The 27,306-nt window shown below is 40.1% G+C and overlaps 1 protein-coding gene across 2 annotated transcripts; it reads left to right on the top strand.

Moving 5' to 3' along the window:
- Window positions 1-27,177, top strand: PSMA3 (proteasome 20S subunit alpha 3). Of its 2 annotated transcripts, XM_003901861.4 has the most exons (11): window positions 1-160; window positions 3,273-3,355; window positions 7,614-7,737; window positions 12,659-12,760; window positions 12,839-12,912; window positions 16,037-16,109; window positions 18,763-18,828; window positions 22,534-22,580; window positions 25,255-25,322; window positions 25,776-25,840; window positions 27,020-27,177. In XM_003901861.4, exons 1-11 carry the CDS (start codon window positions 140-142, stop codon window positions 27,062-27,064), a joined length of 768 nt encoding a protein of 255 aa, XP_003901910.1. In that variant the 5' UTR covers window positions 1-139; the 3' UTR covers window positions 27,065-27,177. The 2 variants fall into 2 exon arrangements, with proteins under 2 accessions (XP_003901910.1, XP_009209873.1); XM_009211609.2 differs by lacking the exon at window positions 18,763-18,828 and having other exon boundaries at window positions 20-160.
- Window positions 27,178-27,306: the final 129 nt, after the last annotated feature.

Raw genomic sequence — 27,306 nt, 5'->3', positions numbered from 1 at the left:
CGGAACGAGCCACAGAGAAAAAGGTTATTGGTTGGCGATGCAGCCAATGAGCGGGTCTGTTACTAGTTTGCGGCATCCTGTGGTGTAGGGGAAGCGCTCTAGGCCTGGAATCCTTACGCGTCCCGTTGGGTTTAGCACGATGAGCTCAATCGGCACCGGGGTGAGTTTGCTGTCTCTGGGTGTGATAGTTTAACCTAAGGCTTGGGGTTGAAGGGAACTGGGACAGACCACAAGGGTTTCGCGGACCTGGGGTGCTCTAAGACCGCCTTCGGCTGGGTGGGCCACTTGCAGCTGTTTGGAGACCGGTCGTATTTATCCCCTATATGCTAGGCCTGCGTCTCAGGTGACCATGACTCCTGAAGCTTTTCAGCCCAGGTATAGCCGGCTTGGCGTCGCCGCGGTGAGGTTTGGAGCAGCTTTGGATTGCTGAGTCACTTTCTTCGGCCACTTAGGGAAACCGAAAGTGGAAACTCATGGGGCTTGAAATATTGTGTTCTCTTGAGAACCACCGAGGCAGTGAGATTTGGGATTCCACGGTCTGGAGATCGTGCTTTCTGTGGACTGCGTTTGCAGTTCCCAGGTTGCTGCTGATTCACGGGCCTTCTCTGTCTAAGTGTGCAGATCATCGACCGCTCAGTTTAAGAGTCACTGGAAACCCTGTCGGAACAGAACTAATAAAAATGATCTGAATAACTAAATCTGATGAATCCTTCAGTTTTTCCTTTGTCCTTGTTTTTCCTATACAAAGTACCTAACAGCACTTGTAGGCATTTATTCCGTAAACGTTTAAGTGGTTACTTAGGAACTTAACAGCTTCAGACTTTTGATAGACTGTTGAGGATTTTGCAGTGGGACTTGTTAACTTGTTTGGCTTTCCTTTGTTAAACGTATGTATATGTGCAGTTTACTCCTTTTATGTACTTCTCTATATAGAAAATACAGTTTCTACAAGATTTATTGGTTATTTGCACTAGAGTTACTGAATAATGAGTTTCTCAGTTCCTCAATTTCTACTTAACAAGATTCTCATGCTCAGCCTTAAGTTCAAGTACTGGCGTTCTAAATTTGATAATAGGCAATTTATGTCTGGAATGGTTTAATCCATTCGGTTATGAATGCTAAAGTTCTGCCATACTTTTCTTAGATAAGTAAATGCTCAATAATAAATCTTGTAGCAAACTGACTTTGCAATTATATTATTACCTTCAATTAATAGTATTTCATTCTACAAACCTTTTAAAGAATACTTGATAATATAACCATGTGGGATATTTTAGTAACAATGGTAGGGTTAATGATCTGGGTTTAACAGATCAGGAAACAGACTCAGAAAGTACCACTGTTGAAGGCTTATCTTCTGTGTTCATTTCTCCCAAGAACTCTAGATAGGAATAATTGTTTGTCTGCTTGGCATGTCTGTCCACTTGATTGTTTATTTTGTACTGCATGTCAAAGTAGAGCTCTGGGTTTTCTCCTTTTTTTTTTTTTTTTTTTTTTTTTGAGACGGAGTCTCGCTCTGCCACCCAGGCTGGAGTCGCTCTGCCACCCAGGCTGGAGTGCAGTGGCCGGATCTCAGCTCACTGCAAGCTCCGCCTCCCGGGTTCACGCCATTCTCCTGCCTCAGCCTCCTGAGTAGCTGGGACTACAGGCGCCCGCCACCGCGCCCGGCTAGTTTTTTGTATTTTTTTAGTAGAGACGGGGTTTCACCGTGTTAGCCAGGATGGTCTCGATCTCCTGACCTCGTGATCCGCCCGTCTCGGCCTCCCAAAGTGCTGGGATTACAGGCTTGAGCCACCGCGCCCGGCCTGGGTTTTCTCCTTACCTTGCCATTTTGCATCTACTACAGTCTTCAGCTCAGTGAATGGTCATATGAAAACATCTGTGATTCATCTTTAATTCCTTTTTTTACTTCCAGAACCAACGCTTTAGCAAGTTTATTTTTTTATTTTTTGAGATGGAGTCTTGCTCTGTTGCCAGGCTGGAGTGCAGTGGCACGATCTTGGCTCACTGCAACCTCCGCTTCCCAGTTCAAGCAATTCTCCTGTCTCAGCCTCCCGAGTAGCTGGGACTACAGGTGCACACCACCACACCCAGCTAATTTTTGTATTTTTAGTAGAGACGAGATTTCACCATGTTGGCCAGGATGGTCTCGATCTCTTGACCTCGTGATCAGCCTGCCAAAGTGCTGGGATTACAGGAATGAGCCATCATGCCCGGCCTCGCAAGTTTATTTTTATTATTTTTATTTTTTTACTATACTCTGAAAAAGTATTCCCTTCTACCTCTTCTCTTGTCTAAGCTAGTACCACTATCTTTGGAACACCTTATCTTTGCTTCTGTTGTTCTCTCTAGAATTCATTTTCCACATAAAGCCAGAATGATGTTTTTTAAAATGTAGATCATACCACTCCCCCTGCTTAAATTCCTCGTTGCATTTAGAATAAAATACAAAGTCCTTGTTCCAGCCTGGAAGACCCAACATAATTTGACCCTCAGCTACCTCACTAATATAGTCTATTCTTTCTGCTGCTTATAGTGCTCGGGACACAGTGACCTTACTTCTGTTTCTTGACTGTGCTAGCCTTATTTCTACCCTAAGATCTTTGTGCCAAATGCCAAGAAGGCTTTTCCTTCATATCTTAAATGGCTAGCTTCTTGTCATTTAGGTTTGACTCAGCCTAAATATTACTGCCCCAGAAGGCCTTCCCTGATGATGTAGTCTGTAGTAGTTCCTTCCATTGTTTTACTCTTTTATTTTCATCTTAGTGCCTTTTCTGATTTACTGCTGTATCTCTAGCACCTAGATTCATGTCTGATTTGAAATTGAAGGACTTAATGAATGAGTGATCACCTTTGTATTCCATGTAGTGGACTAACATAATAGATACTCATTAAGTGCTTGGTGAATGCCAAATGATTTGTTTGAAGTCTTTTAGTTTGTTAATTGCAGAGTTATGGTTACAAATTTAAATGTTCAAACTCCAGTGGTGGTTCTACTACCCCATATTAATCTTTTTCAAAAATGAGTTTTGTAGTCTGTGTGAAAAGTGTTCTGACTTCACCTGGGACTTGTATCCATTACTCTTCAATAGCTGAATATAGCTTTACCTTAGCTACTGTTGCTGCTCTGACAAGTTTCCCTTTCCTCTCTTGAAAGCAAGGTCTTTGTTAGGATATAACATGTTCCTGATGCTTAAGCCATTTAGAGGGGAAGAAACTGCATGGTCATTACTGCCAAAGATACAAGCTTACTGTTGCCTTTTCTCCTTAAGTATGACCTGTCAGCCTCTACATTCTCTCCTGACGGAAGAGTTTTTCAAGTTGAATATGCTATGAAGGCTGTGGAGAATAGTAGGTAAGAAACATTTAACCAGGTATTACATGTCTCCTTTTATTTTATATTTTGGTGATTACGCTTTGTTATGTTACTTTGGTACAAATTAGTATATGTCCCCAAATCTCTATTCATTTCTAGATCTCTTTCTAGGCCAGATGTTTTCCATGAACCCCAGTCCTGTATTTCTCGTTGATTCCAGGATTATCCACTTAGATTATCCATGTTGCAGAGTATATAAAATCACATTCATTATCATCTTTTTGTTTTCCATTTTCAAATTCTTGATTTGTATCATAGGCTTCCTTGGCCATTAGATTTGTGACCTTGTTATTTTTTTATGTCTCATACATCTTGTGTTTTAAATGTCTTTTGCAATTAGTCACATGTTCGATTCAGCAAAGATTTTTTCTATGTCTGTTTCTCTTTTGAGACTTGAGTCTCACTCTGTCACCTAGGCTAGAGTGCAGTGGTATGATCTTGGCTCACTGCAACCTCTGCCTCCTGGGTTCAAGTGATTCTCTTGCCTCAGCCTCCCCCAGTAGCTGGGATTACAGGCATGTGCCATCATTCCCAGATAATTTTTGCATTTTTAGTACAGACGGGGTTTCGCCACGTTGGCCAGGCTGGTCTCAAACTCCTGGTCTCAAGTGATCCACTTGCCTTGCACTCCCAAAGAGTAGCCCCAGTCCTATATTTCTCATGATTACAAAGAGCTGGGATTACAGGTGTGAGCCACCACGACCAGCCTAAATATGATTTTTAAAAAGTCAGATTTATGCAAAGATGAAATATTTTTAAAAGTTGAAACCTTAAAAACGAATGTGTTTTTTTCCTGAATGAAGAAAAAACGCAGCCGGGCGTGGTGGCTCACTTCTGTAATCCCAGCACTTTGGGAGGCTGAGGGGGGGCAGATAACCTGAGGTCAGGAGTTCAAGACCAGCCTGGCCAACATGGTAAAACCCTGTCTCTACTAAAAAATAAAAAAATACAAAAATTAGCCGGGCGTGATGGCACACGCCTGTAGTTTCAGCTACTTGGGAGGCTGAGGCAGGAGAATTGCTTGAACCTGGCAGGTGGATGTTGCAGTGAGGCGAGATTGCACCACTGCACTCTAGCCTAAGCAACAGAGACTGTCTCAGAAAAAGTGAGGAAAGTGCTTTTTTTTCTTTTTCTTTTCATAATGAGACATAGTTTCGCTCTTGTTGCCCAGGCTGGAGTGTAACAGTGCGATCTTGGCTCACTGCAACCTCCGCCTCCTGGGTTCAAGCAGTTCTCCTGCTTCAGCCTCCCGAGTAGCTGGGATTACAGGCATGCACCACCACACCCAGCTAATTTTGTATTTTTAGTAGAGACAGGGTTTCTCCATGTTGGTCAGGCTGGTCTCGAACTCCCAACCTCAAGTGACCCACCTGCCTCGGCCTCCTGAAGTGCTGGGATTATAGGCATGAGCCACCGTGCCCAGCCTAAAAGTTCTTCTTTTTAACGATCTATGTAACCTATCTTTGATACACCAAAACTGAACAAATGATAGTTTCTTATTAAAAAAAAAAATTATTCATTTTAAAAAAGAGACATGGTCTCACTGTGTTGCCTCAGCTGGTCTTGAACTTTTGGGCTCAAGTAATCCTCCTGCCTTGGCCTCCCAAAGTGATGGGATTACAGGTGTGAGTCACTGTGCCCGGCCTGTTATTCCTTTTTTTTAAAAAAAACTTTTTTTAGGGGCAGAACATAGAATCTTGCTTTGTCACCCAGGCTGCAGTGCAGTGGTGTGATTACAGCTCAGTGTAGACTCGACCTCCTGGTCTCGAGCCATTCTCCTGCCTCAGCCCTGCAAGGTAGTTGGGACTGCAAGCATGTGCCACCATGCCTGGCTAATTCTTTGTAGAGACAGGGTTTCACCATGTGGCCCAGGCTGGTCTCAAACTCCTGAGCTCAAGTGATCCGCCTGCCTAGACCTCCCAAAGTGCTGGTATTATAGGTGTGAGCCACTGCACCCAGCCGAAGTCTTTGAATTCTTTTGAAAATTATTGACCTTGAAGACTGCCTGAGAGGATCTCAGAGATTTCCAGATTTTCAAGAATGTTTTAAACATTGAGGAAGATGTTGAGTTGAGATAATTAAGACAGGCTTCCTGCTGAGCGTGAGCCACGCCTGTAATCCTAGCACTTTGGGAGGCTGAGGCAGGTGGATTGCCTGAGCTCAGGAGTTCGAGACCAGCCTGGGCAACACGGTGAAACCCCGTTTCTACTGAAAATACAAAAAATTAGCTGGGTGTGGCGGTGTGCTCCTGTAATCCCAGCTACATGAGAGGTTGAGACAGGAGAATCACTTGAACCCGGGAGGTGGAGGTTGCAGTGAGCCAACATCGCGCCACTGCACTCCAGCCGGGGAGACAGAGCGAGACTCCATCTCCAAAAAAAAAAAGTGACAGGGTTTCAAAATGTTGGCCAGATGGGTCTTGAACTCTTGGCCTCAGGCAATCCTCTCACTTGGGCCTTCCAAAGTCCTGAGGTTACATTCTGACCTGTAGAGCTTGAGTTCAAGTAAGTTTGCAAACCTTTTGGGGAAATTCATTTAAATTAGCAGTGGTGAAGAGGAAATGTATTCTAGCATCCAGGATAACTATCTCAAAGACATGGAATCAAAAATGAACATGAAGTGTTGGAAGGTTGACAGTGAGGTAACTTCAGTAGAGTACAGAATTTATAACAGGAAATTGAATATGCTCAGGGGGCTCTGCCAGACTCTTAGGAGTCTAACCTTGCAAGGGGAGCTATGGAAGACACCTAAAGTATTGGGGAAGGAGTGTCAGAAATTCTTAGAAAATTTGTTGTGTGCATCTGTTCATTTTTCTGGGAAGAAATGCCGTAGTTTCATCAGATTTTAAGAGACCTGTGAATGACACAATTCCCCTGCTTTTTAGGTTGTGGATCCCTTTTTATATTATGACTGGCAAAATGAAACAAAGCTAGCAATTAGGCTGGTCTTAGATAAAATGGATTAGAGAAGTAGAAAAGATGCTGTAGTAATGTAGGCCTGAAATTATAAGGATCCCAATGCTGGTATAATTATTGTAAAGAAGTGGACATGAAGGAAATTTTGAAGAAAAAAAATTAATAGTAAATAGAAGCTCAACCTGGAGGATGTAGAGTTTGGTGATGCTGTTACCCAAAATAGAGAAGTGCTGGTAGTCCCAGCTACTGAGACTAAGGTGAGAGGATCACTTGAGCTCCAGACTTCAAGTCAAGCCTGGGCAGTATGGCAAGACTCCATTTCTTTAAAATAAAAAAAAGAAAGTTGAGATAATTTTACCAGAAAACTGTACAATCAAGCATTGCTTATTTTGTCTCTATTGTTTCCAATCAGAACTACCTTTATCAAAAAGGAACAGAACAATAAAGTGTAACACATTTTCACCTTGAAATGGCAACATGTAATTTCTCCACATTTTACTTAAGCGGGTGTGTGTGTGTGTGTGTGAGAGACAGGGTCTCACCCTGTTGCACAGACTGGTGTGCAGTGGTGCAATCTTGGCTCACTGCAGCCTCCACCTAACTGGGCTCAAGCAATCTCTTACCTCAGCCTCCCAGGAAGCTGGGACTACAGGCGTGTACCACCATGCCTGGCTAAGCCAGGTTTCGTCACGTTTCCCAGGCTGGTCTTGGACTCCTGGGCTTACGAGATCCTCCTGCCTCAACATCCCAAAGTGCCGAGATTACACCATGCCTGGCTTTAAGAGGTTATTTTAAGATCTTTTTATTTTAAACAGTTGTAGCAGAACATATATTTTATTCTCTTATATACTTATTAGAAGCAATATGTTTATTATGGGAAAATTGGAAGAAAGAGATGAGCAAAAGGAAGAATAAATCATAATCCTTCTACCCAGAGCAGTCACTGTTAACTTTTAAGTTTGTATCTAACCTGTCTTTTATATGTCTGTTATGTACCATTTTTAATGGACATGAATTTATGTCATTTGTTTATAACATAATTATCATGTCAGACACTGCGCCATATTGTGTTTCATTAGCATTTTTATACTTATATATTAATATATTTTTAGTCAAATGATGTACTAGATTCTGGAGGGAGGGTCACATGATATTTATATGGATGTAATGTATTTATTACACTTTAGTGTGTTTTCTCTTCCTGGTTTTCAAATGTTTTAATGTATTTGGCATGCCTTAAATGTTACTTATTTTGTTTTTTTTTTGTAAGTTTATGAAGTTTATTTTCAGTTAAAAAACTGATTTTCTTCTCCTTGTTTCAGTACAGCTATTGGAATCAGATGCAAAGATGGTGTTGTCTTTGGGGTAGAAAAATTAGTCCTTTCTAAACTTTATGAAGAAGGTTCCAACAAACGACTTTTTAATGTTGATCGGCATGTTGGAATGGTAAGGTAATGTTTTAAAATGTTCCTTTTCGTCTTGTCCAATTTCTTTTGAAGTAACTGATTGGAATAGATCACTGTGCAGTCACAAAAGTAATCAGAGCGAGTTACTGCATTGGTCCAGTTCACTGTCAAGTAGAAAGGCAGTATTCTCATAACCTTATTAATGATGGGGGAAAATCCAAGTTGCTGAAAGAAGAGCAGGAGAGGGAGAGGGGTGGGGAGTATGCGTAGAAATGAGATCTTGGCAACACACATCACTGATGAAGGCATATGCTTGAGAGGTGAAGAATCTTTAGCTTTCTGTATCTCTTGTGGGGATCACTGTCACAGTAAAGATGCCATCAGATAGCAAACACCTTTATATAAGGTGGAACATCAGGAAAGGATGTTTAATGAAAAGGAAAAGTGAACACATCCATAATAGTTTCATAGGGCATGACTGAAATAAGTTATTCATGCAGTTGGTATCTAAGTTGTGAGGGACTAAATTGCAAGCCCAGCCATAAATACACTACTGGTATATACCACAGTTACCCTACATAGATGGCAGACTTGGCTTGTAAGAACCAATACCGGGAAAAAAAAAAAAAAGAATGAAATGATTCTAATCCGGCCACCTGAAAAGGAAAGGAAGAAAGGAGAATATTTGTATATTAGGTTCTATGCTGGGAGCTCTTTACATAAATAACCTTGTTTAATTTTGACAATCCAGTGAAGGTTATATCAATGTCATTTTGTTTCTTTTCTTTTTGGTTTGAGACAGAGTCTCGCTCTGTCACCCAGGCTGGATTGCCATGGTTGCCATCTCAGCTCACTGCACTCTCTGCATCCTGGGTTCAAGCAATTTTCCTACCTCAGCCTCCCAAGTAGCTGGGACTATGGGTGCCTGCTACCATGCCCAGCTAATTTTTATGTTTTTAGTAGAGACGGGGTTTCACCATGTTGGCCAGGCTGGTCTTGAACTCCTGACCTCAAGTGATCCATCCGCCTGCCTCAGCCTCCGAAAGTGCTGGGATTACAGGCGTGAGCCACTGCGCCCGGCCTAATGCCATTTTCACAGGTGAAAAAATAGATGCACAGTTAGTAAAGAAAAGCTGGGATTCAAACTTGGGTCTGCGTGTTACTCCAGAGCCCTTTCTAAATGAAAAGACACCTTATATGACCCACATCGTTCAGCTGATAGCTTTCTTATATCTAAATGAGATTTAATGTTACACACAAACACAAAAGGTGCTGGTAAAGTATAACCAATAAACCATAAAACTAATTTTTCTTCTTCTTCAAAGATTATTTTATCTCAATATTTTTCTCCTGAACAGATTTCTTTATTTTGCTGCAAATGACAGGATTTTATTTTTATTTATTTATTTATTTTTTTGAGATGGAGTCTCGCTCTGTTGCCCAGGCGGGACTGCAGTGGCCGGATCTCAGCTCACTGCAAGGTCCCCCTCCCGGATTTACGCCATTCTCCTGCCTCAGCCTCCCGAGTAGCTGGGACTACAGGCGCCCGCCACCTCGACGGGTAGTTTCTTGTATTTTTTAGTAGAGACGGGGTTTCACCATGTTAGCCAGGATGGTCTCGATCTCCTGACCTTGTGATCCGCCCGTCTCGGCCTCCCAAAGTGCTAGGATTACAGGCTTGAACCACCGCGCCCGGCCATATTTTAATTTATTTTTTGAGGTGGAGTCTCTGTCGTCCAGGAAGGAGTGCAATGGTGCAATCTCAGCCCAGTGCAACCTCCGCCTCCTGGATTCAAGCAATTCTCCTGCCTCAGCCTCGCCAGTAGCTGGGATTACAGACATACGCTGCCACACCTAGCTAATTTTTGTATTTTCAGTAGAGACGGGGTTTCACCATATTGGTCAGGCTGGTCTCAGACTCCTGACATCAAGTGATCTACCCGCCTCTGCCTCCCAAAGTGCTGGGATTATAGGCGTGAGCCACCGCGCCCAGCCTAGCATTTTATTCTTTTTAAAGGATGAACAGTATTCCATTGTGTATATATACATTTTCTTTTGATTTTTTGTTGTTGTTGTACATATTTTTTTTGTTATCCGGGTACTAAGCCTAGGACCCAGTAGTTATTTTTTCTGATCCTCTTCCTCCTCCCACCCTGCACCCTCAAGTAGGCCCCAATGTCTGTTGTTCCTGTCTTTGTATCTATGAATTCTCATCATTTAGCTTCCACTTATAAGAGAGAACATGTGGTTTTTGGTTTTCTGTTCTTGTGTTAGTTTGCTAAGAATCATGCTGAACAGATTTATTATTGCCAGCGAAACTGATATGTTTTGATGAAATGTGCTAGATTGTAACCCAGCTAGTAGGAGGTGATCTTGTATATTTTTATGTAATAGAAAAAGTTTATGTTTTGAAAAAAATTATGCATAAATATACGCGCACACACACACGCAGGCCTTGCTCTGTTGCCCAGGCTTGAGTGCACTGACATGATCATAGCTCACTGCAGCCTTGTGCTCCTGGGCTCAAGTGATTCTCCTGCCTCAGCCTCCCAAGTAGCTGTGACTACAAGTGTGCTACCACACCTGGATAACTTTTTGTTTGTTCTAAGAGATATGATCTTGCTGTGTTGCTCAGGCTGGTCTTGAACTCCTGGGCTCAAGCGATCCTCCTGCCTTAGTTTCCTGAGTTGCTGAGATTACAGGCATGAGCCAGTGTGTCCGGCCAACATTAGACATTGAGGAGGGTTGGAGAAAATTAAGGCTTAATATCCTCCCTTCTTCCACAGTTGTCATCTTCAAGTGATTTGAGAATTATGTGACTTTATAGTAAGCTTTCTCTAAAGCAATAGAAGATTCTTTAAGTGGTATAACTTACTGGCATGGGTTACCTTGGGGAAGTTATTTTAAACACCCATTTTCTTGTCTGCAAAACAAGGGTGATAATAGTACTTGGCACATACAGTTGTTGTGAGGTTAAAAATTATTATGTAAAATGCTTAACATGTAATGAGTGCTCAGTATCTCTTAGTAATTATTATTACTGTTACTGGGTAGCATAGGAAAAAAAGGCTTTTAAAGATTTTGATACCGCTTTTAAATTCTGTAACTGTCCTAGGCTAGAGGGTTTCAAATTTGGTTGGTTTATGGTACCATAAGTATCCCAGTAGTTTTTCTCATGGCTTCTCTAGGCTAAAAATACCTAATGGTTTCGTTTTTAAGTATTTAGGTCCAAAGAACTTAGTGTTTACATCCTAAAAACTTAGTAGCCATTTTTTAAAAAAATACACATATAGTGAAAAATATTTTTATTTAAAAATTAAAATGTTTTATTTCATTTTAAGCAACCAAAATTTCTAGTATGTACACTGCACAACTTCCCAACTTTGGATGCAGCCCCTGTCATTTCCTGTTTCACACCGATTTTTGCACATTACTTATTTTTTTCATAGCAACCACTAACAGCCTAGCTTCTGAAAGATGTGAAGGCATTGAAAGGAATGTAGTAAAATGATCTAATGTTCAAACTGAACTACTTGGACATTTTTCTCCAAACTTAAAATACGCCACACTAGGCTGGGCGCAGTGGCTCACACCTGTAATCCCAGCACTTTAGGAGGCCAAGGCAGGCGGATCACCTGAGGTCGGAAGTTCAAGACTAGCCTGACTAACATGGAGAAACCCCGTCTCTATTACAAATACAAAAATTAGCCGGGCTATGGTGGCACGCACCTATAGTCCCAGGTACTCGGGAGGCTGAGGCAGGAGAATAGCTTGAACCCAGGAGACCGAGGTTGCGGTGAGCAGAGATTGCGCCACTGCACTCCAGCCTGGGCAACAAGAGCAAAACTCTGTCTCAAAAAAAAAGAAAAAAGAAAAATATGCCACACTAACATGTGATTTCACTGCAGTGCCTGAGGGCTTCTCGGCACATACATAGTAACTGCAGTTCTGTTTTTTGTTTGTTTCAGATTCTGAAATGTTTTAAATTTCAGATTTTTGGATTAGATATCCTCAACCTGTAATAACTTTAGAGAAAAGATCAAAATTGGGGCAGGCACAGTGGCTCATACCTGTAATCACAACATTTTGGGAGGCTGAGGCAAGCTGATCACCTGAAGTCAGCAGTTCAAGACCAGCCTGGCTAACATGGCAAAACCAAACTCTGTCTCTACTAAAAATACAAAAATTAGCCAATTCCAGCTGCTGGGGAGGCTGAGGCAGGAGAATCCCTTGAACCAGGAAGGCAAAGGTTGCAGTCAGCCCAGATGGCGCCATTGCACTCTAGCCTAGGTGACACAGTGAGACTCTGTCTAAAAAAAAAAAAAAAAAAAAAGATGAAATCTGACCAAGACCCATGGTTTTTTTTCTTTATAATGAGGTAGTAAATCAGGGGAAGAGGATTTATGATAGAAGTAGTCCTGAATATTGGCTAGGCACGGTGGCTCACGCCTGTAATCCAAGCACTTTGGGAGGCCGAGGCGGGTGGATCACCAGGTCAGGAGATCAAGACCATCCTGGCTAACATGGTGAAACCCTGTCTCTATTAAAAATACAAAAAAATTAGCCGGGCGTGGTGGCGGGCGCCTGTAGTCCCAGCTACTAGGGAAGCTGAGGCAGGAGAATGGCGCGAACTAAGGAGGCGGAGCTTGCAGTGAGTGGAGATCAGGCCACTGCACTCCAGCCCAGGCAACAGAGCGAGACTCTGTCACAGAAAAAAAAAAAAAAAAAGGAAATAGTCCTGAATATGAGCATTGGACAAAGCAATGAAGTTATACTTAGTAAATTTCTAAATTATAATTTCATACTCAAGCATCAAAATGCCTTGTAGAGAGCCTTTAAGCCAAAAAAGTTTATTTTGAATGGTAATACTTGTTAAAAAAATTTAGTAAATCTATAATAATTGCAGACTTTGATTTGTGATAGGAATGTGTTCCTCTAGTAAATTGGTGCTTTTTTTTCAGGCAGTAGCAGGTTTGTTGGCAGATGCTCGTTCTTTAGCAGACATAGCAAGAGAAGAAGCTTCCAACTTTAGATCTAACTTTGGCTACAACATTCCACTAAAAGTAAGTTGATAACATGTTGAGAAACCTTTTGGACAGTAATAGAAGTTTATTAATAAGCTTTTCTGCTTCCCTTCATAGCATCTTGCAGACAGAGTGGCCATGTATGTGCATGCATATACACTCTACAGTGCTGTTAGACCTTTTGGCTGCAGGTATGAAATTTTGTGAATTATTCAAAAGGCAGATCTGTACTATAGATAATTATTATGTTCCCCAGCATCTTAGCCTTTTACATACTTAAAAATAGGAACTCTTATCGAGAAGTATTAGGGCAATTATTAAATAAAACAGTGTACATAGAAACTACTTGAGGCCGGGTGCCATGGCTCATGCCTGTAATCCCAGTACTTTGGGAGGCTGAGGTGGGAGGATCCCTCGCGCCCAGGAGTATGAGACCAGCCTGGCCAACGTAGTGAGAACCTATCTCTACAAAAAAATTTAAAATTTAGCCAGGTGCAGTATCACATGCCTGTAGTCACAGCTACTTAGGAGCTGCTTGGGAGGATCATTTGAGCCCAGGAGTTCAATGGTGGAGTGAGTGAGTTGTGATCATACCACTGTACTCTAGCCGGGGCAATAGAGACTCTGCCTCTACAAAAAAAAAAAAAGAAAAGTTTGAATAGTGAAAAGGACTATATAGATCTGAAGTGATTATAAAACAAGGAACTGATAACAATGACTTTAATCTGATTATAATAAACTCTCTGGTATTAGTCCCTGATATTCTTAGGTAATTTTAAATATATGCTGTGTTAACATTAAGCAGCCAATTATACTTCAGTTTTCTTATTAATTTCCATCTGATATACTTTAAGCCTGTAGGTAATATGCTATTAAATGGAGATTATTTTTGGCATTCAGTAATTAGTCCATACAAAATTACATCTCACAATTCCCATTAAGCACAGTTTTTCTTTCTGTTAAAGTGAAGTGCTGATACTTTATTTTGGGGTGAAGTGGGGATTCAGCTGCATAAAGACCTGCAATAGGTATAAATATTCAAATTTGGCTTCACAGAGAAGACTTATGACTAGATTTTTCTAAAATGAAAAGACATGTTTGGCTTATGACTTAAAAAAAAAAAGTCAAACATGTTTGGTCAAAATAGTGCATATACTAACATCTGAGTGCTCAGCTGTAGTCCTACCTTTGAGTTGTTTATCATCAGTCATATTTAATTACTAAGACAGATATTAAAGAAAACTTGAGTTTTATTCTATTGGTAATGTTACATTAGTGTTTTATGTTTTGTTTTACTTTTTGAGACAATTGCTCTGTCACCTGAGCTGGAGTGCAGTGGTGCCATCATGGCTGACCGCAGCTTTCACCTCCTGGTTCAAGCGATGCTCCTACCTCAGCGTCCCGAGTAGCTGGGACCACAGGCATGGGCTACGATGCCTAGCTAATTAAATTTTTTTTTTTTTTTTTGTAGAGACGGGGTCTCACCATGCTGCCCAGGCTGACATTAGTCATTCTTAGGCCTCTCACTTAAATTACATTATGAAACACTTTGCTTTCAGACTATGTAAAATACCTTTCAACTGAGCTCTGAGTTCATCAAACTTCTCCACTCTTTTCAAGGAAGTAAAAATAGTAGAGATAACTTTTTTTTTCCCATTAACTTTTTTTTGTTTTTTTTTGAGATGGAGTCTCGCTCTGTCGCCCAGGCTGGAGTGTAGTGGCACGATCTTGGGTCACTGCAACCTCTGCTTCCCGGGTTCAAGCCATTCTCCTGCCTCAGCCTCCTGAGTAGCAGGGATTACAAACGCCTTCCACCACACCTGGCTAATTTTTTTATTTTTAGTAGAGATGGGGTTTTGCCATGTTGGCCAGACTGGTCTTGAACTCCTGACCTCAAGTGATCCGCCTACCTTGACCTCCCAAAGTGTTGGTTGGGATTACAGGCCTGAGCCACCGCGCTGGGCCAGAGAGAACTTTTTCAATAAACATCTATTGGGCACTAAGTTAGTCATAGATGTGGAGACACAGGTGTGAAGTCACACTGATAAAATCTTAGAGGTGATATGATAAAGGGACAACAATTAGGGAACAGAATGTTTCTGGACAGGAGGCAAGGAAAAGAGTGTGAGCTGTAAGGAGACTTGGTAGTTGCAAGCACAGGAACTGGTATGAAAATATTTGGGCCAGCGATAGTTAAGTATGCTTGGTGTGTAGAGTATGAGGTTTAGAGATGATATTGAAGATGTAGGAAGGGGTCCAGTCATGTAAAAGTCTGTGTTCCATGCTGATTTTCAGCAAAGGAAATGTTGAAAGGCTTTAAAATAGTGACAATGAGCTATATATTCTGAAGGATAAGTCTCATATCAGGGTAGAAGATGGATGGAAATGACGGTAGGGATGGGAATTGAATAGTTAAAAATATTCCGCATATGAGATGATGTGTAAGATGATGCTGGTTTCTTTTCTACTCTAAGGCAAATATAGTCGTCCCTTGGTTTTTGTGGGGGATTGGTTTTAGGACCTCCCATGAATACCAGAATCCAAGGTTGCTGAAGTCCCTCATATAAAATGGTTAAGTATTTGCATATAACCTGTGCATATCCTCCTGTATATGTTAAGTCATCTCTAATTACTTGCAATACCTAATACAGTGTAAATAGCTGTTACACTATATCGTTTAGGGAATAATGACAAGAAAATCACAGTTGTTCAGTACAGAAGCAATGTTTTTTGAAAGTTTTCTATCTGTGGTTTGTTGAATCCACAGATGCAGAACTCATGGAAACAGTGCCCACTGAATGTTGCAATTTCAGAAAATCAGTATTTCATACAATTAGCTAATAGCCTAATTTGTTGAGCATAGAAAAATACACTGAACCAATTCTGATTATTGCAGAGAAATGACTGGCAGGATATTGGGAAATAGAATGAAGGGTAGAAAGGATTTCACATGGATTCAGTATACTCTCTGCCAGGAATTTTGTTCCCTTGACCTTTTTGTGTTTATGCCTTATTTTTTGGGCCCTCTCATTAGTTTTGATTTTCATCTATCTTATCATTACTCCTTTCCCTGTACTGCTAGACTTTCTAGGACACCTTAATCAGAAAGATTAATATTAAACAAAAAAAGCTACATGAATTTTGAATAATCTCAAGTATGTACTAGTTTTAATTATTTGAAACCACTGTATGAAAGTACTATATGTATATTAGTAATTTATCTCAGAAACAAAATATAATTGCATTTTAATCATTTTTTCAAAAATACTTTTATGTTATTGCCATGGTTTAAGCTGTTTGTATACTTTTATGCAGTTTCATGTTAGGGTCTTACAGTGTGAATGACGGTGCGCAACTCTACATGATTGACCCATCAGGTGTTTCATACGTGAGTACTTTTGAATCATTTGAAATTCTATTTTAGTTTAATGGTATTTCATTAGCATTTAAGTCTCATTATAAGATTATATGAAATTTTTAAAAAACTCATTCAAGCAATTTTTTTTTTTTTTTTTTTTTTACAACAACCTCTTGTCCAACAGCATTTTTTTTTTTCCTTTTTGGTGGAACAGGATCTCACTCTGTGACCCAGGCCGGAGCACACTGGCATGATCCAATGGCTCACGTTGGATCTGATGTTGATCTAACAACAGTTGCGTGAGCACAGCGGCTCACTGCAACCTCTGCCTCCCAGGTTCAAATGATTCTTTTGCCTCAGCCTCCTGGGTAGCTGGGATTACAGGTGTGCACCACCTGGCTAATTTTTTTTGTATTTTTAGTAGAGACAGGCCTTTGCCACTTTGGCCAGACTGGTGTTGAACTCCAGGCCTCAAGAGATCTACCCACCTGGGTCTCCCAAAGTGGGAGTATTACAGGTGTGAGCCACCGTGCCCAACCATGTTTTCTTGTTTATCATTAATAACCGATACGAGGCAGAGCAAAGATTTGTTGTTTTCAGTATGTTATTTATAGAAGCTATACAGTGCATATAGTATTTTGAATATGTGATTTTCCTTTTTTACTATAAACACTGTCTTAAAACTGTATTTAATGTCTTCTTTTTTTTTTTCCTCACTCTTGCCCAGGCTGGAGTGCAGTGACACAATCATAGCTCACTTCAGCCTCTTAACTTCGGGGCTCAGGCGATCCTCCTACCTAAGCCTCCCAAGTAACTGGGACTACAGGTCCATGTCACCATGCCTGGCTAATTTTTGTATTTTTTTGGTGTCTGTAGAGACAAGGTCTTTCCACGTTCCCAGGGCTGGTCTCAAACTCCTGGCCTTAAGCAATCCTCCTGCCTTGGACTCCCAAAGTGGTGGGATTACAGGCATGAGCGTCCATGTCCAGCCATGTCATCCCTTTTATTTTATTTTATTTATTTTTAAGATGGAGTCTCTGTCTCCCAGGCTGGAGTGCAATGGCTTGATCTTGGTTCACTGCAACCTCCTTTGCCTCCTAGGTTCAAGCGATTCTCCTGTCTCAGCCTCCCAATTAGCTGGGATTGGGATGTAATCCCAATTAGCTGGGATTACAGGCATATGCCACCATGCCTGGCTAATTTTTGTATTTTTGTAGAGATGGAGTTTTGCCATGTTGGCCAGCTGGTCTCCAACTCCTGACCTCAAGTGGTCTGCCCACTCCAGTCTCCTAAAGTGCTAGGATTACAGGCGTGAGCCACCGCACTGGACCTAATTTTGTTTGAGACAACGTCTCGCTCTGTCGCCCAGAGGCCAAACCTCTGCCTCCCCAGTTAAAGCAATTCTGCCTCAGCCTCCCGAGTAGGCTGGGATTAGAAGCATGCACCACCACACCCGGCTAATTTTTGTATTTTTAGTAGAGACAACGTTTCACCACGTTAGCCAGGCTGGTCTTGAACTCTGGATCTCAAGTAATTCGCCCACCTTGGCCTCCCAAAGTGCTGGCATCACAGGCGTTAGCCACCTTGCCCTACCTTCCCTTTTAAAGAGAAGGTTTAAATGTGATTTCTAAGAGCTTTCCCTAAATTCTTCTTCTTCTTCTTCTTATTTTTTGGAGATAGTCTTGCTCTGTCACCCAGGCTGGACTGCAGTGGTGTAATCTTGGTTCACTGTAACCTCTGCGTCCCGGATTTAAGGGATTCTCGTGCCTCAGCTTCTCTCAAGTAGCTGGGATTACAGGCCTGTATCACCACACCTGGCTAGTTTTTGTATTTTTAAAAGTAGAGACGGAGTTTCACCATGTTGCCCAGGCTGGTCTGGAACTCCTGGCCTCAAGTGATCCACATGCCTCGGCTTCCCAAAGTGCTGGGATTACAAGTGTGAGCCACCACACCCAGCCTATTATTACCGCTTCTTAACTGTTTTCTTGAGATGGAGTCTCACTCTGTTGCCCAGGCTGGAGTGCAGTGGCGTGGTGTCTGCTCACTGCAACCTCCGGCTCCCAGATTCAAGTGATTCTCCTGCCTCAGCCTCCCTAGTAGCCGGATTACAGGCACCTGCCACCACAGCCAGCTAATTTTTTTGTATTTTTAGTAGAGACGGGGTTTCACTATGTTGGCCAGGCTGGTCTCCAACCTGAGGTGATCCGCCTACCTCAGCCTTCCATAGTGCTGGGATTACAGGCATGAGCCACCGTGCCCGGCTGTGCATCCTTTTCTTTAAAAAAATTTACAAAATAAAAACATTGGGGTTTAGAGTACTGAACTCATAGGAATTAACTTTATTTCTGTGCCTCAGGAATATATAATTTCATTTTTCATTTTCATAGTGCTAAAATCTTTCCCATTCATGTTCCCCAAAATGTCTCAAAGTGTATATGATTACACAATTTAAATATTTTTGGATATACCTCTATTAAAAATAGAGGTAGTTATAGAATTGTTTGGTATTTTAATATTTTTGAGCCCTTTGGCATTCATCAGAATGTGTTTGACTATACTTTTCCATACTTGCTTTTAAAAGTCATTTAACATCCTTTCACTAGGTTATAAATAGAAACATTAGTAGTCATAAATTATATATGATAGCATACTAATTCAGTGATTATATATTTTTTCTAAATAGGGTTATTGGGGCTGTGCCATTGGCAAAGCCAGGCAAGCTGCAAAGACGGAAATAGAGAAGCTTCAGGTAATAATTAATGCTTGAATTTTTACTACATTGTCATCCTAATGCAGTGAAATTTTATCACCACAGACATTTCAGTCTAAGGCAGGGATGTCCAATCATTTGGCTTCCCTGGGCCACACATAAAATACACCAACAGTGATGATAGCTGATGAGCTTAAAAAAAAAATCTCGTAACGTGTTAAAGTTTGAATTTGTGTTTGGCTCTGCGCCCCGTGGCTGGAGAAGCTTGGTTTAAGGATATAGTGTGGTCTGATGTTTAGAGTAGAGCTTTATGAGGCTGCTAAGTCACTGAATGTGAAAGCTGATAACATATCTACAGAATTGTGTTATACATCCCTTTATGATTTTTAATAACTGCTATAAAGCCTCAATCTAGAAAAACGCAGCTTTTGATGAGATTTCACAAAATCCTTGAAACCTATTTATGAATCTATGTGAGCTCTAGTTTGAAAATTTTAAAATTTTGAGTTAATAAAAAGTTATATTTTTCCTATATTCTTTATTTCTTTGGAACACAGCTTTTATGTCTGGCTGTGCTCCACTGGTTCTCTTAACTTTGCTCCTAGCCACATAAGGCATAAATTTTAGCCTATACTCTTACAACTGCCCACTTATTTTTTCACAACATACAGCTATTAGTGTGAAAAAGTTTTCTTAAAAGCTTGGTTTTCCTTTTAGCCATACATTGATCAACTTAAAGACTTCATGGATACTGTTTCAGTATTATTGATGACCTCTCAGAAACTTGCCTAAAAAGCAGACGTACAATTTATCAGGGTTTTGGTAAACTGAAGTGAGATAAAATTTCACATACATTTAAATGTTAATGCTGTACTAGAATCTTTCTCAACTACTCATTCAACTTATTTAAGGCCAGCTTCTAGAAAATATTTATTCGCGCTTGGCATTTATACAATGCTGAGTTCTAGAACCATCTATAAAGCCTAATTTGTTTCGTATTTTAGTAAAGTTGACAAAAGGATCTTAGAGGTCATTTAGCCCAAGCTCAACTGCAGATTAAACACACTGCATAGGACCACAGAATCAGCTGGTTCTGAACAGTATCCAGACCTTATGAGTCTTAGACCTATGTTCTTTTCCATTGCACACTTACTAGTCTGATGCTAGGTTCCTATCTTCTACTCTTTTCCTTTTGTTTTCATCTCTCCATACTATTATATGGAAATTTGAAAATTAGAATATTTATACTAGTTGAGGGGGATTACCCCTGTAATACCCTATCAGTTTGGTAGGCCAAGTTGGGAGGATTGCTTGAGCCCAGGAGTTCTAAGACCATGCTAGGCAAAAGAGTGAGACCCTGTCTCCTAAAACAAAATGTTAGCGAGGTGAAGTGGTATGTACCTGTAGTCCTAGCTACTTGGGAGGCTGAAGCAGGAGGACTGTTTGAGCTCCAGGAGTTGGGGGCTACAGCGAGCTGTGATCACGTCACTGCACTCCAGCCATGGCGACAGAGCGACACCTTATCTCAAAAAAGTAAAGGAAATTAGAATATTTAGAGCAGTTACTATCTTTCTGTAGTTAAATCCTAGTAAGGAATGGGAAAAACAGTTAAGTCCCAGAAAAAAATCAAGAAAAAAAATCACTTTAATTGAGGAACACTTACAGTTTGTGACAAAATTATGCTGTGAATCAGGTGTTACAAATTATGGCCCACTGCCTGCTTTTGTGTAAGTTTTATTGGAACACAGCTACATTCAGTTCATGGCTACTTTTAGAAAATACAACAGTAGACTATAACATTTGGAACAGGGAACAGAAACCAGAGCCATACAGCTAATAAACCTGAAAATATTTACAAGTTGATGCTTTACAGAATCCATCTGCTGACCCCTGCTCTGTATCATTGTTCTCTTCTGATGGTTTACCAAAAAATAAAAACTTTACAAACATATGTAAAAATATATTTGCCATTTAAAATGTGCTTTTCAAGTTTGACTTTGTAGGATGCAGTTAATTCACTAAATACAGAACTTAACCAATAAGGGCAAAAATTTAAAGATCAGTATTCTTTCCCTTCCTGTGATCACCCTCAATTTAACATGAAGAACTGTAAACATCATAAGCTTACAACAAACTCATCTAGTTAGACTTCAGTTAACCACTTACACATCCCCCTTCCCTATAAACTATTTGAAAAAAGCTGCAGGCATATTGCATCCCTAAATACTTTATTCTCCTTATACCATTATCAGACCCAAGTATCATCTAATAGTCCATAATCAAACTGCCTGAGCAATTTCTACACTGCCTTTTTAACTGTTTCAAACTGTCGAGGTTCACATTTTCTTCCTTAGATCTCTTTTAGTCTTTTTCTTCCCCAAAATATTTCTTTAAGAGTCTATGCCACTTGCCTTTAGTTGTACCCAAATAATGGTTTATCTATTTCCTAAGATTAGTATTCTTAAATTTAAATTTAGTGTTTTGTTGTTGTCATTGTTCCTTCTTCCTCATGTGGTTGTGCAGGCATAGCTTGAGCATCCAGATTTCAAAATTGAAAAAGAAAAAAAGATAATCTAGCTTAAATATATAGTAGTTGAATCACCTAAAGTCTAGACTGCTGTATGAGCACCTGTTATCTTTCATTATATTCCATCATCCCCCAATGTATCCACAATAGATGAAGGGCAGTTTGCGCAAACATTGTTTTGATCCTGTCATGTCTGTTCAGAAATGCCTGCCTATTCAGAAACCTGTATGTCCGATAATAAAATCTTGCACTGGTTACTATCAAAACCTAACGACATACAGACTCCTCACCTAGGCCCTAGGGGTACTTTTCTACCTTGATTTCCAAGTGTTCATTGAAAGAATGCTTAATTCTAATTCGGAAAAAAGCTTTTGGCTTCCCACTTCTGCTTTATACGTTCATCTCTCTTGAAATCCAATCCAATCCAATCTGTATTCTAAGAACCTGCTCAAATCTTGGTTCTTCAAAGCTTTCCCTGGTATTTTGCATTTTTGCTTTGAATAGTTCCACAAAGGATGATTTGTTACTCCTTCCTTCATCTTTCTGTATCTTGCATATAGTAGACATTAATGATTTGTTTGCATTTTATTAGCCTAAATTGGCTATAAAGAGGATCAGATGTCTTCTCCAGTCATTCAAACTTCAGGTCAGACTTCAGATTTATAGATGGCTGTGGATTTTTATAATTTTATCACAAAGTTAGGGGTAACTATAGGATATCTCAGAATATCTTTTTTGGTGTATAAACTTTTTTTTCTTTTTTTTTTTTTGAGACGGAGTCTCTCTGTCGCCCAGACTAGAGTACAGTGGCGTAATCTCGGCTCGCTACAACTTCTGCCTCCTGGGTTCAAGAGATTCTTATGCCTCAGCCTCCTGAGTAGCTGGGATTACTGGGGCGCACCACTTCCATGCCTGGCTATTTTGTATTTTTAGTAGAGGCAGGGTTTCACCATGTTGGTCAGGCTGGTCTTGAACTTCTGACCTCAGGCAATCCGGCTGCCTTGGCCTCCCAACGTGCTGGGATTACAGGCGTGAGCCACTGCGCCTAGCCTGGCGTATAAATTTCAAAACATTAAAATATGAATCAGGAAACTTCGATTCTGGTCTTTTTCAGACTTCAGGTTATTTTCCTTGGTTTTATATCTGAGTATAAAAGTGAAAATAATTACACAAGTGGAAAATGTTCTTCTGATGAATATACATTTTATTTTCTGTAGATGAAAGAAATGACCTGCCGTGATATTGTTAAAGAAGTTGCAAAAATGTAAGTTGAAATTTTTCTTACCATCCACAAAAATATTTCACTTGACCTTTGCATATATATATTACATTAATCCTAAGAGGCTGTTTTCCTGTAAAATAACTTAGTGTGTTTTAGAAGGTAAATTTAACATTCTAAGAAGCCTCACAAAGGAGGAAAATGTTTTCAAGCCACATTTTTTAGTAGTAATGAATAGGATGGGAAAAATAGCTTTTGACAAACTCCTGTTACAGGTTAAGGACATATAATGTACCATTAGGGCCTTAATTTGTTAGCTCCCAACTTCTCAAATCTCTTAAGTACTAATAATAATAATCTTAGATTGCCTCTAATAATGCTTACAAACTTTATAGGTTTACAACTAATTATTTCCATACATGATCCACGAAGCTGGCTCATTTACATAATCTGTTTATTTGGGAAAGATATGTTTCACTTTTTCAGGTTTATTATAAAAGTTCCTATAACAAGGTAAGAGCAGTATGACAAAACATTTCAAAAACTAGCTTAAGAAACCCTGAATAGTTGACGACAGGTATGTAAACTAGAATACTATTAATATGTAACAGGTATTTAGACAGTAAGCAATAAAAAAGTCAATTAACCTGGGTAATGATGTTTCAAAAATTTTTTTATTCTTCTAGATAAAAGAGTGTAGACATTTGGTATTACAAAGATTCCAACAAAACATGTTGTATAGCCAGCTTTTTAGATTCAAAAGTTATATTCAGATAATTCATAACACCTCTAACTATTCCACATTAGAACTGCATGAACAAGGTCTAGTCAATCAGCTCTCTGTACGGTAGTGTCTCAGGTTTTACATCTAACAATACAAGGAAGAAAAAAAATTCCAATGGGCCCTATTGTATAATAAACATACTATTTACATGACACTCAGTCTCTTATAAAGTGGTCCATCATTACTGCTATTGCCTTTACCCCTCCTGCTTCCTCCTCCCCTCCGCCCTTCCAGTTTCAGTTGTGAAGCAGGCAGAAGCCATTCTAACGGCAACATTAGGAACCAACATACAGCAGAACTGCTAAGAAAGGAAGTCATTTATCTTCCTTGAATTGTGTAGTATTTTATCATGATATACTCTGTTTCCTTCACTGAACCAATCCTTTGAAGTGCTTCTGGAAATCAGTTCTTGCCATCTTTTATATTTAGGTATAATGGTAGTCATCTATTAAGTGTTCCATGTTAGGAAAGCCATCCCTTCTTCATTTAAGAAAATGAAGCAGCATGTTATCTTTTACTTAGTTCTAAAAAATTGAGATCCTCTCATATTATAGCAAGGTTTTAGAAGACCCTCCAAAAAGTAAGGTGTGTAACTCAGTGGAAAGCATTAGATAAAAGCTATACTCTGCTACTGTACTTAATTTCTTGATTTTTTTTTTTTTTTTTTTTGAGATGGAGCCTTGCTCTGTCGCCCAGTCTGGAGGGCAGTGGCACAATCTTGGCTCACTGCAAGCTCCACCTCCCATGTTCAAGCAATTCTCCTGCATCTGCCTCTCAAGTAGCTGGGATTACAGGCACCCACCACCCTGGCTAATTTTTGTATTTTTAGTAGAGACGGGCTTTACCATCTTGGCCAGGCTGGTCTTGAACTCCTGACCTTGTGATGCACCCACCTTGGCCTCCCAAAGTGCTGGGATTATAGATGTGAGCCGCGGCACCTGGCCTCTTGATACTTTTTACGTTACTTAAATATGTTGGATGGCAGTGCCTCCTTCTTTGCTGTAATTTGTAAAGTACTACAATGTGAAGGCCAGGTTTTGTGGCATATAAGCCATTATAAAATGGACAAGGAGCTTAAGACTACTGCCAAGAAGCTGTAGGTTGAAGAGACCATAATAATTGCAAACACATAAATTAGTTGGTTTTACTTACTTATTTGAAACAGAGTCTCAATCTCCTGACCTCATGATCCGCCCACCTCTGCCTCCCAAAGTGCTAGGATTACAGGCACAAGCCACCGTTCCCAGCCAATTAGTTGGCTTTAAAAATATTAAAATTAATGGGACAAAACATAAATTTCCTAAAAGGGCACAGTTAATGACACTTCTTCCTAGTGAATCCATTTTCTTTATGAGGTATCTTTTATAGTTATATCTTTTGTTTTTTGAGACGGAGTCTCTCTCCGTAGCCCAGGCTGGAGTGCAGTAGTGTGATCTTGGCTCACTGCAACCTCTGCCTCCTGGGTTCAAGTAATTCTCTTGCCTTAGCCTCCTGAGTAGCTAGGATTACAGGCACCCACCACCATACCCAGCTAATTCTTGTATTTTTAGTAGAGACAGGGTTTCACCATGTTGGCCAGGCTAGTCTCAAACTCCTGACCTCAAGTGATCCATCAGCCTTGGTCTCCCAAAGTGTTGGGATTACAGGTGTGAGCCACTCACTGCACCTACCCAAGTTATATCTCTAAAGCAATGTGCAAAAATAAACTGAACTTGGGTTGATTAGATATATTGAATATTTGTTGGGAGAGCAAATGTTTCATTTCAGTCCCTGTGTAATTTGTCTTCTCTAATGTTAAATGCTATGTAGAATGTGTCTGTGTAATTTTATAATTTTATTATGGATGGACATTCTAATTTGTACTGACTATGAGTCTGTGAACTACTACAATGTTTAGAGGTTACCAAAATCTTACCTTTCCCTTTTCTGTTCTAGAATTTACATAGTACATGATGAAGTTAAGGATAAAGCTTTTGAACTAGAACTCAGCTGGGTTGGTGAATGTAAGTTATTTTTGTACATTTATTTGCCTTAGGAATTATCTGTACCACAGCTAATTTACAACTGAGAGTCCTTTCTAAAATAATGAAAGCTAAAACAAATTTACTAGGTTGTCTAAATGAAGGGAAAGTTCTGCTTAATAATTGACTTAAGCTGTGAACAGGTTATTTTTTGAAACATCCATTTCATGGTTTTAAAGATACTATGCTATAAATTAATGCTCAGGATTTATAAATTATAGCATAATTTACTTTCATTTCCATAAGAACTTAATGTGTAGGCACATATAATCTCATGTGGAAGCAGCACACTAAAATATTTGAGTATTACTCATAGTACAACTTTGCAACCCTAGGTGAGGCAGATCTGTGGATTGGGTAGATCCTGTGGTATACTGCAAGTTACAATACAGTACTCAATTTAAAATTCATTTACATATGTGGCTTAATTTACAGTAACTAATGGAAGACATGAAATTGTTCCAAAAGATATAAGGGAAGAAGCAGAGAAATACGCTAAGGTAAGCCACAGCACAAAAACTTCTCTTGGCCAGGTACAGTGCGGGGAATCACTTAGCCCAGGAGTTCAAGACCAGCCTGAGCAGCACAGCAAGACCCCATCCCTAATTAAAAAAAAAAAAAAAAAAAAAAAACAAAACTCCTCTAACCAAAATTGTGTTGAATAATATAAATCAACTTGGGTGGCTTCTATTAAATATCACTAACAGTTCAGTTGAACTAAGGATAGAAATTTTCTAGGTTATCTCTAGTGGGTACAGTTGCCTTGGTTCCAAAAAAATTGTGGGGGGTTTAGAGTGCAAAGAGTTTTTTTAGGACTTTTAAGTATATGTTCTATTTTTTTTTTTTTTTTGAGACAGAGTCTTGCTCTGTCACCCAGGCTGGAGTGCAGTGGCACCATCTCTGCTCTGCAACGTCTGCCTCCAGGGTTCAAGCAATCCTCCTGCCTCAGCCTCCCCAGTAGCTGGGATTACAGGAGCACGCTGCCACACCTGGCTAATTTTTGCATTTTTGGTTTCACCAATAATACAGAGACGGGTTTTCACCAAGCTAGTTTCAAACTTGACCTCAGGTGATCTGCCTACTTCGGCCCCCAAAGTGCTGGGATTACAGGCTTGAGCCACTGCACCTGGCCTCTTAAGTATACATTCTATCAAAGATACAGTCATTGCATGTTAGAGCAACATTTGCTTAATTATCTTTGCGCGGGTATCTTTTTTTTTTTTTTTGAGACTCTCACCTTTAGTCTGTTTTTATTTTTTGAGACGGAGTCTCACTCTGTCACCCAGGCTGGAGTGCAGTGGCCGGATCTCAGCTCACTGCAAGCTCCGCCTCCCGGGTTTACGCCATTCTCCTGCCTCAGCCTCCCGAGTAGCGTCCGCCAACTCGCCCGGCTAGTTTTTTGTATTTTTTAGTAGAGACGGGGTTTCACTGTGTTAGCCAGGATGGTCTCAATCTCCTGACCTCAGGATCCGCCCATCTCAGCCTCCCAAAGTGCTGGGATTACAGGCTTGAGCCACCACGCCCGGCCTTGCGTGGGTATCTTATTCTAGAACTGTTCATTCAGTTACAAGTAAAGGAATTTAACCACTTAACTCAGGTGGTTGTGGCTTAACTTGCCCACAGGTATGGGATATAACAATTTTAAAAATCAATTTTAAACACCTATTTTCTCTTAACAGGAATCTCTGAAGGAAGAAGATGAATCAGATGATGATAATATGTAACATTTACTCCAGCATCTATTGTATTTTAAATTTCTACTCCAGTCCAATGTAACTATTTAGCCCTGGATTATACATACTGTCCAATTTTCATTAAATTTTTGTCTTATAACTATTGAAGTTTGGTTAATATCTGCTTTACAAAATTGGTGGGGGTAAATGAGGACATTTACTCAATTTTAAAATATAGATTTATGACTACTGAAAAATTCTTTGGTTAAAACGCTGCAGAATTAATTCCAAGA

Source organism: Papio anubis, chromosome 7 (assembly GCF_008728515.1).
Source record: "Papio anubis isolate 15944 chromosome 7, Panubis1.0, whole genome shotgun sequence".
Classification (NCBI taxonomy): Eukaryota; Metazoa; Chordata; class Mammalia; order Primates; family Cercopithecidae; genus Papio; species Papio anubis.
Note: the sequence above shows the minus strand (reverse complement) of the source record. Positions and strands in the feature narration are given on the sequence as shown.

Excerpts from the sequence above, each read along its gene's own strand:
- PSMA3 (XM_003901861.4), top strand. The coding sequence starts at position 140 with ATGAGCTCAATCGGCACCGGG. Across the intron at positions 3,356-7,613 it reads AAGGCTGTGGAGAATAGTAG|TACAGCTATTGGAATCAGAT; the intron begins GTAAGAAACATT and ends TCCTTGTTTCAG. Across the intron at positions 25,323-25,775 it reads ACTCAGCTGGGTTGGTGAAT|TAACTAATGGAAGACATGAA; the intron begins GTAAGTTATTTT and ends CTTAATTTACAG.